General features: G+C 45.3%; 1 protein-coding gene across 1 annotated transcript in view; it reads right to left on the bottom strand.

Annotated features, from left to right (window-relative positions):
* Nucleotides 1–1,259: 1,259 nt before the first annotated feature.
* The window catches only part of LOC131285325 (uncharacterized), a 30,150-nt gene continuing 21,014 nt past the window's right edge, over nt 1,260–10,395 (bottom strand). Inside the window, exons 3-4 of the mRNA XM_058314179.1 lie at nt 1,838–2,309; nt 1,260–1,279 (exon numbers count right to left, since the gene is read on the bottom strand). Of these exons, the coding sequence (XP_058170162.1) occupies nt 1,260–1,279; nt 1,838–2,309 (492 nt within the window). The remainder of the gene's footprint in view (nt 1,280–1,837; nt 2,310–10,395) is intronic.

Genomic DNA, 10,395 nt, shown 5'->3' with positions numbered 1-10,395 from the left:
TGAGCGCCAATCGATCTCCCCCGGAGCCCTCGTCGGGGAAAAGGAAAACACGTTGACACATCCATACACTCCCATGGCGCACCAGGACCGATGAGCGTGTAATCCTGCCACTCGGAATGAAATGTATCCTTCGCATCCATGTCAAATGTCCCGAAGTTAGTTCATCCGATAAGTTTGCCGAGACGAGATTGATATAAAGTGCACGGATCAACGATTAAACGACTGGTGCGCGCCGGAGAAAGGCGACAACGAGGACGGCGACGCGGGCGATAAAATTGCAAATGGAGTAGAGGCGTCTTTGGCGCCCGTGGTTGGTTGGGAAACGGTGTCACTGGATGGAAGTTCGATGGATACAGTGAGGGTTGTAAGTGTAAGCTGAGATTGGCGTATGAAGTCATAGCGAATTTATATTTTACAAGAATATTTACTAACATAATATATTTTTAATATAATAGATCCTGCTTTGAAGCAGTTAATGAAAAAAAATGGAAAGCATCATTAAAACTTTAAAGTAAAAAACATTTACACATGTTTAGAGTTTGAGATTGCGTAAGAGCTGATTAGAAAATTTATATTTGAACACTATATGTTGAATAGTATATCGAATGTGTGCCTAGTTAGTTATAAAGTTGGTAAGTGACTTGATCTAGTTGTTGAGATCGACTTTAAAACAGTATAATAAAACATCGTCTGAAGGTGTTCTCCACATACACAAGTAATTGTGTTAATGGTTGGGTTAGGTAATTTTTAAAACTTTTCGCGTGATTATAACTTGACGTCGTTTGATGGAAAGTAAGGTTTTTTCATGTCGTAGAAAGATTAAATTAACTTTATGGATAATTTGAAAAGACATTGAACAGATGACAGAACCAGAATTAGAGCACGAAGATGTTAAGTTAAATTTGATTTAAAATACAAAGGGAACTTTGAAATAAAGGGGAAAATAGACAGTTTGAATGAAAGTAAACACAGAAAAAAATAAACTAAGCTGCTAGATTTAACACTAGAATCCAATCATTTTAATATCTCAAAACGGCTGAAAATAACGCCAATTCCCATAGTGACGTATCCCGCATAACGCATAACGCTTCGAAATGGTCGCGTACGAAATAACGGAACAACGCACAGCACGGAAACAACCTGTGTAAAATTGTAAATTGTAAAAATCCACATCTTCAAGGTCAATTTGGGGCGTCATTTGTTATCTTAAAAATATGAAATTATTTTGTTGGTGACCTAATACATAAGTTGTACATAAGTTATAGCGCATACTTTTTTTCTGAATTTATATGATACATTTTGAAAAAATAAAAGTTGAAAAGGATTAAAATTCGGTTCACATCGAGTGGTACATCAACAAATTAAAAACGCCAAAAGATAGTCAACAAATTTACTAAAAAGTAACAGTCTGAATGTGAACAGTGAAAAATCTTCAAAAATATTGAAGTTACAGGTTTTTTAAAAGACGGGTCAAAATAACCCTTAAAAAGCAACCGGGCTAGATTCCAAAGCAATGTATTCTAGTGTTAAATGATTTGGATTGTTTAGGTCATGTCATGGTAAACAAATTGTTTTCAAAATAATGGCTTTATAAAGATAAGTTTTAAATGGTTCTTATTCGATTCGTTTTATACTTGTCCGAAACTAATAAATAGTGTTCAACAAAAATCCCTCACTGTAAATCGGGATGGAAAAGCAGTAACTCTTGTTGAAGCAGAGTTCCACTACCGTACGTTAACGGGAATTGATTGGCTCGATGTCAGTCGGGAAGTGAGTGAGTGCGTGGTGGTCTGTTAATGCCACATACACACCTCCCGATCCCTCGACCCACACCTACCTTCCGTATCGTAGACGTCCATCTCGATGGACTGTGAATGGCAGTGTTGGTACTGTTGGCGCTGCATGCTGTTGCTGCTGGTGCTGCTGCTGAACAGCTTGCACTTTTCCTTGGCCTTGGCGAGCAGCGGCGAGGTGACGGTCGCCGGAGTGTCCCCGCTCGATCCACCGGATCCCGCCCCCGGATCGCTACTCTCGATGGAAGCCGTCGTGAACCGGGGCGTCGCGCGTCGCCCGATGAAACTATCCCGCGCGGACCGTAGCAGCCCACAGCGCTTCGATGGTTCGCCGCCAGGTGGCGCCTGCGACTCCGACGATGGCGATGATGACGCAAGCGATAATGATGACGCGTTGGAATGGGCGGGGGATGCGGGGTGATGGTGATGGCGATGGCGGAGATGGGGATGGTCCCGGCGGCAGTGGCGTGCCGCCGACGCCGCGGCGGTCCGCTCCCGTTCGCGCTCCTCCTCCTCCTGCCGGCGGGCCAGTTGAAAGAGTAACAAAAGCAAAAGGAGAAACACTAGCACCAGCGGTGGAAGCGGAAGCAACAATACTACTACCTTTACCGCACTGACACACCGCCGATATGTTGTAGTACAAGGAGATTAGGGCTCTGCTGGGGCAAGGGAGGCCAAGGGATGGGCAGGGAGTGGATCTGCAGGGTAACGAGGGGTAATGGTGGTGAAGTCTCCCGGAGACAAAGTCGGCAGTGCTGCTCCGTTCGAGGTACGCGGAACGCCCAGACTTCAGGTGGTCCTCAAGAAGAACTCTGGAAGCAATCGGCAGAGGATGGCTATAAGCCGATTGTTGTGGCTGACAGCGATGCGGGTACTCCACGCACGGCAGGTGATTGAACACGAGCACCACCGGTGCTATATACACTCTCCGGAACCACTACTATTTGTGCACTTGCAATCTGGAATCCTGTAACTCTTCCACAACCAGGGACTATGGTGCTAAACCGAGCCTTCGTTTCCTACCACAATCGTCACGATCGTAACGTATGGTGTTGCACTTGGTATGCACCAGCCTTCCACAACACATGCATGCAGATACACACTTTACGGTACTAGACACACACACAAACAATCGCTCTCGAGGACCACAATATTTCACTTCACCAGGGATTACGGCGGGATTTCCGAACCCCGTGAGCTCCTTTTCCGTATTGTGCCGTACCGATGGTGAACTTCGGTTTTATTCTTTCCGAATGCAATAGACTAACGCATTCCACACAACGCCGATAGTGTTGTCAACTTTCAGACGCTACACTTTTTCTCCACCCGCGCAGCAGGACAAAGCCAATCCTGTCGTTAACTTTTTCGCTCCACTATTTTTTGGTTACGCCTGGAACATGACTGGAACTTTAGGAGAGATTTCATGATTTTTTCTTGTTATTGCACAATTTTTGCTTGCGAGAACTACATCCAGTGCTCGTTATTTCCTTCCTACACGGGTTTCGAACATTTTACAGAACTTTCCACTTTCGGTTCGGATTAAGTTTAACATTGTTCGTCCTATTCAGTGGTATCCCGCGATGAAGAATGCATTTGTACGAGTTTTTTTCGAATCAAAGTTTTGCTCGAGGTTTTGCCAGGCGTCGCGAGACAACTGTCAGCGCCATTTGTGTCTCCATTGAAGTGCTTCATCGATCTTTTACATCATTCTTTCTTTTACATCATCATTTTGGTGCATTTGAAAATCATGTCCGAGATGTTCCACTTGCACTACAAATGTGGAACTTTAACATCGAATTTCGGCTGTTTCCTTAACCGATTTTAAAGTTATTTTATATTCTCTTTTCTCTCTTCACTTTCCAGGAAGGAAGGAAGAAAGGATCAAATCGCTTTACCAAGTCCTATAGACACTATATGAACTTATTCACGATGCTCAGGTTGGGTGCACTCAGAAGTACCAAGAAGTATGATGAACAGTATCTTCGTGGTAGTAGTGATATGCAGATGAGAGGGGACTGCTTTTCAGATTAGATTTCAAAGAAGAAAGGTTCAAACCGTTCAACAAATGTAGTTAAAAAATATACTAAAGTACAATCGTTGGCAATTTTGAACAAAGGTTATGAGCCGTAAAACGTATAAGCGTATCAACTGGTACAAATTTGTTATAATTTTTTTTTTCAGTTAAGAAATAGTGTACACTTATACAACAATCAGTTATAAACAGTTTGTTTCAAATAAAAGCATGGTTATGTTTCCAGTTTAACTAGATTGGAAGGGACAGATGCAACTTCGTTTGTTATCATTCTTTTTTTGTTTCCATGCTTTATATGCTTTTTACATATCAATCAGTCCCACAAGAAAAGTTTGCAAAATTGAACACTCGATTGCAAATATTGTGTGGGTGCATGTAAACGAATGAACCCTATCAGCGGGAGTTTTGATATGAATTGAATCATTCTTTGTTTCAATCCCTCATTTTCAATATGATTATATCATGATTTTCGGTGAAGCTTTTGAACATGCTAAATTCATTCGACGGAAAGCCAAAAAAGTAATAAACGATTGCCATAGTGTTTTTTTTCAAAAATATGTGATGTTTCTTCGTATTTGGCCAGACATGTGCGATAATTAATATTTCAGCAAAATTTTAACGATATTTCACCGTGAAATATTTGCAAAGAGCTCAATATTTCTATGTTTTTGGATAAACTTGACCGTGCACATTCAGGTTCAGCTCACTGCGTCATCCATCCAGTTATTGAACGGTGTCTCAATAAATCCACTTTCTAATGAATAAATTTGTCATCGAACAAACCAACACCCCTTTCCGCAAACCACACAAGTCCGTCTCCTTGCATATTGATTTTCGAAGAGCTGATCAACAAGCACACAAACAACTGGACACACACACGCACAACGCACCGCATTCCACTATGCTAGTTTGTTTTTCTCAGCCGGGTCTGCGAAAAAGCACAAGTTTTCCCTGGCTGGAGTTTCCCATCGAACCGAAAACTAACCGAAACATACCGCAACCAGGCTGGGGAGGGAGAGGAGGGGGGTTCCGCCGGGCGGACCGTATCAAATTGCACATTTTTATTCCATCATCTATCACTATCACGAGCCGCACGGTGAAGGTACGCACGACCCCTGCGGTGTACGAAGCGTGTACCGTTCCCAGGACACACATAATGTATGCAAAGGCATACCTACCTACACACACACACACACAGTCACCGTGCTGCCTCCGGGGTCGGGTCAATGCCAAGAGCGGCGAGCGGGAGAAAATGAACTGTTTTGCTGGCGGCCCGGCAGGAAAAACAACGTTTCACGGGCACCCGGTGCCGGCGGATCACCTATTTGTCCTCCGCAATCGCACATTGTGCCTGTCTCCTGTATCGATTCAACAAAAGACGGCTGCGGGACCAGGCGAAGGTCTTCGGGCGGGCCGGCCTGACTGGCTAGAAAAGGCCATCGCTTGCGCGCTCAATTATGTATTCCTTGCAGGCAAGCTGTTGTTGCTAATATTGCCACATAAAAATAGTCCAACCTCCTACGACTGAAGCGTCTGCTGTGGAGGGAGGGAATACGGGGGAGGGAGTTGCCCAGGAGGACACTTTTTACAAGTTTGTCCAACAAATAAATTCCAAACTAAAACATCAACTCTTCCGTCGTCGCACGGCAGCCGGAAACGGGGCTACGCCTATCCTCCGACACTTCTCTCACACCGAGTTTGTGGAGTTTGTTGGAAGGTAAAGTTACCTGACGAAAACATCACGAAACTCGTTCAAGCCCCGTTCGGTTCTGCCTTCTGCGAGCGGACGATAAGCATCTCGAGCCACGTTCTCGAGCGCGCAATGACCGATTAACGATGTGATTGCTCGAGCAGGTCAAGCTCGAGCTCCTCCAGAGTTCGTTAACGGCTGGGATTTGCAAAGCGGAATACCAACCCGGCCCGAATACGTACGGATCAAGCTAAGACTCGTGGAAGACTGGCTGAATTATTCAGCACGCCACTCACGACATCAAGCGAAGCCGACGGATCCAACGAGGCACTTTTTTGGCTTCAGGTTGAAGGAAGTCGTAGAGAACTTCGGGGGAAGGGTGCGTCTATGGAGGGATACTGACCAGCACGGATTTTATGAGACAATCAACGACTCAACGGAGCCAGAATAGAAAAAGGGAGCTACGGCGTACTAATCATCTCATTTCCGGACCTGATTTTATTCGTTCGGTTCGATATCGACAATGTCTGCCGACAAGTGTTTCAATATAGACCAACTCTCGACAATAGATTGCAAATATCTGAGATGTGCGCACAAGTATGACAGCATGAAATAGTGTGCCGATATCAGGCCAGTGATTCAAGAAATCGACGTCAAGCAATTCATACCAATTAGAACTCCTCGATAAGATCCTGGCGACTTTCAGGACGAGGACTGCATGTCGACTCAGGTTCGTGCCATTCGCCACGATGGAAATGGAACTGTTTCCGGTACCGCCACCATGCAAGCACAGGCACGAACGCGTGTACTACATGCAGTTTCGCAGGCAGCAACCGTCGTCACCCCGGGGCGGCGGCCATCATCTGGTTTCCGCTGCTGAATATTAATGTGCCTGCGAATGGTCCTGCGCTTCGGGCGATGAAATCGTCCGATAATGAAGCGGATTGCCGGAAAGTCCAAGATAGGGTAATGGTTGCTTCATACGGCCCGCTGTAGCCAAGCGTTCGTGCACGCAAACCCGCGCACGGCCTGTGTTAATGAGTTCCGTGTGCTTCCACAAACGCTGCCCCGCTTGGTCTAACCTCGGCCTGTCAACAGGTCCATCGAAAAGGGGTCGGATAGGCAAGGACAAGGATCAAGACGAAACCCCGAGCTCCCAGAGAGGTTCGTCAGTCCGGACGGCGATGGCACGCAACTCGCCCGTCGTCTTCGGTGTTTGACTTTGGAATGATAATATTTTTCACACCGATCGGGGAACTCCAAGACCAAGTCCGGGGAACTCCCACCCAAGTACCGGGCCGGCTTGACTGACGTGGATCTTAATGACCGACACACGCAAAACCAGTTCACGGGCGTGGAAAAAATGGCTCAAGGGTGTTTCGCGGGAACCTTCGCCCATCACAGTTCTCTGAACCGTCGCTTCCGTTCACTCCACTTTAAGAGCTTCGCCAGGAGGAAGTAGAAGTCGAGCGTTGGCGTACGGTTGAGCCAACGAAACAGAGCTTTAAGGCCAGTTTTAGGCCCCCCCCCACAGAAAAATGCAACATTTGGCACTCGGCCCAAAAGCGCGGAGGAGTTCGCGCGTGGTAGTGTTTGTCTACAGGGCTGGTCTTAAGCGGCTGTTCTGGCGATGGAATTTATGACGCAAAATACACGCCGCTGTTGTAGCACCAACAAATTGCTTGTTAATTCGTTGTTAACAGCAGTTTATTAACTTGTTGATGTCACTTGTTGTTTTCGTACGCTTTGATTTACGCTTCCATTCGTTTGTCAACAAATCATCCAGGATCATAACTTAGGCTTAGAACTTTTAAAGAAGCCTAAAAGCAATTCAATCCTCCAAGTCCAAAGAAACCATAGCAAAAAACTTCCACTTTAGAAACTCATGTGAGGCAAAGCCGCGAATGGGAGTCCTTCTAGCCTTGAAGTAATCACTCACCAAGACGCTCATTACTAGCCTTGGTTGAAACAAATAGAAATGAGTTCTCGTATATTCCTTTCGCGGAGCTGATTGCATGCGAATGCCTGATTAGAAGACGATGTTCCGGTAAAAGCCGTCGGCTCTAATCAATATCGAGGACGCCAGGTTTTACCACAGCTCCGTTTCGCTTCGCCGTTCCCCACGTCCCCATACCGTGAAGGTGCGTTTGTTGGTGTAGGACGCTTGTGAAAATAGTTCGAAAGAAGCAGAAAGAAAGTGCTCTAGGAGCTATAGTAACGGCGACGCTAGAAAGTAACGGCGATCCCGGCCAACTTGGTCAGAACTGTGGCCAACTTTCCTTCCTCTCCCGTCCCCCCCGTCCCTCACCCACCGAGCCAACTAAGCCCAAGGTCCAAGTGTTGAATAATTAAATAAGTCAATTAGTATTGAAAATTGATACCACGGTACCCACCGGCTGGCGGGACGGGGTGCGGTCCACGGTGGTGCCACGGACTGCTTTTCCTGTCACTTCGGGTTACGCCAGTGGCATCGGTTCACGAACGGGAACCACTGCTGGGTTTTTTTTTCCTCTTCCTCTGGCCTCTAACGCCCAAAGGCCGCAAGCTGAAGCTTTCCAATCCATGCGCTCGCCGATCCGAACGATAGTGGTTCACTGGTCGGGGGTTCGCCTGGGGCCACCGGGAGGTGTCGGAGAATTCTGGGAAATGCCACAGCACCCCCTCCCCCTCCTCGTCCCTCTTGACCCCACCCGAGGCTAAACCATGGACTGCAAAAGCACAATGTTGTAGTGGGTAAAGCTGGCAAAACCCATTGAATAATGTTTGTTCCCACGTGCAAACGGACGATGGGACGATGCGGAAGGTGGCGGTAGTAAGGGTTAATTTGAGGGACTGACTTCATTTTTTCCTGCTACTGCCATGAGATTGGCGTTGGGGGTAAAAAACGTTTTTTTTTCCTTTCGCTTTTTTCACTTTACACCTGCTGCTCTTCGATTGGTTTACTAACATTGACACAGTGAAATTTAATCCTCTACGAGAAATACTACTTATTGCATGCAAAGTAGCGCCATAAAGCATATTTTCTCCTCTGGAAAAGAATTTTAATTGAAAAAAAAAGTTTGCCTCTTTTATTCGAACAACTAAAAGGAAACTTACTTAAACATTATATGTCCACGATAAACTAAAAAATGCAATGAGAAAAAAATCAGAATAAGAGAAAATTGTTTCCAACCGAATAGAAGTATGCAAAAAGGACAGTATGCAGAAGAAAAAGTATGCAGACAAGACAAATTGTGTACCAAGCAAACACTCGTTGGTATTTTACCGAACCAACCTTCTTTTTTGTTATTCACGAATTACACTAAAACCAACAGTTTAAAGCTCTTCCGCAAGCGATTACATGTTGTGTAGCCATGATTTGGTTTTTTGCATCTCCTCCCCGGGTTCACTTAAAAATAGCGCCAACATTGTCCTTCCGTTATGTTTCTATCATTTGTCCCAACACGAGCGGAAAGTGAAATAAAAAAAAGTAGCAAAACGCCTTCGGAGCGTTGGAACGGAGTTTTCTTACGGACCAACCGGAATGGAATCTGACAGTAACACGTACCGGGCATAAGTCGATGTTCCTTCGTTCTCGCTCGCTGGAATCGCATTTGCCAAATGTTTTGCATAAATTGCACCGGGGTTTTCGCTCGCGCCGAGCACATCCTCCGACGCGAGTGCCGCCGCGTTCTAGATGTTCGCCAGCCAGCCCGGGAATGGCGGAAGTGATATTTTTCGTGATCGTAACATTCTGACGTTTAACGGCCACGTGCCACGAGCGGGGAAGAGATAGTTTTGCAAATTTAAAGAGCAGAAAAAAAAACCCCGTTTGAGTGGGGAAGACAATGTGGCACGAATTTGTTGAATCATTGAGTACCTTTTACGGGCGGTTAGGAAAGTTGATTATTATTCTCTACGATTTTAATGTCATGGAACGAAGCTCCGTAGACAATTGAATTGGTTAAATATTTCAGGCTTGTTTAATGTTATTTTTTAAATGTTTACTTCAGTGGATATCGTTTCATCTTTTGCTACGGCTTATCATTCTTCTTTCACAACTTTCATTCCTACTTAATCCATATGAAATGTTTATTTTACATTTTTGAAACTTGAAAGTAGTTCAAGACCAGTTACCATCTGCCTGTTTCCGCAGACAAACTTTCAAACAAAACCCCCCTGGGGAAAAGTGGTAAATCAAAAGAAAATAACATTTCCATTTTCTATCAAGCAACGGGTCTCAAGTGCCATCGTCTCTGCGCACATTACCAACCGGTTCCATGTTCCCGGCCAAGAAATATTCCACCACTGAGGTGCACAATTTTGGCTTCGTCGGTGCCTGCTCCGCTTGCCAAACGACGCTCGGGGAAGATCGTGTTTTCTTTGAGCACAAAATCATCGCACTCGAGCCCGTAAGGCTGGAATAACAATGCAAACCACCACCACCATCACGACCGCCAACTACTGGTGCACTTGCAACCGAGCTCCGGGTGAAACTAGTTCGCAGATTGTTCGGGCGAATTGAAACCGTTATCGTAACGGAGAAAGGGAAAAACCGGAAACATTTTCCTGCTTAAACAAGCAACACAAAGTTGCACAGAGCGAACGCTTTTATTTGCGAAGGAGAAAAAAAAGTTCGCTTCGCTGGAATCTCTTCTGTTTAATGGATGCTTGATTAATATTTGATGCTGAGATATTAATAAGGGTTGATAGGGGGTGCCGGTGATCCAAGCACTTAGCTGACAGTTTGTAAAACGCACCCGTGGAAAAGGATGCAATCGATAAAAACAATCACAGAAGCTTCGTCCGGCGGGACAAAAATAAACCTACTTCCGATAATGGTTCTCGCCTATTCCTTTATTTTTATCGTTATTGTTATTGGACGCTTTCGATCGATAATT

Source organism: Anopheles ziemanni, chromosome 3, assembly GCF_943734765.1.
Source record: "Anopheles ziemanni chromosome 3, idAnoZiCoDA_A2_x.2, whole genome shotgun sequence".
NCBI lineage: Eukaryota > Metazoa > Arthropoda > Insecta > Diptera > Culicidae > Anopheles > Anopheles ziemanni.
Note: the sequence above shows the minus strand (reverse complement) of the source record. Positions and strands in the feature narration are given on the sequence as shown.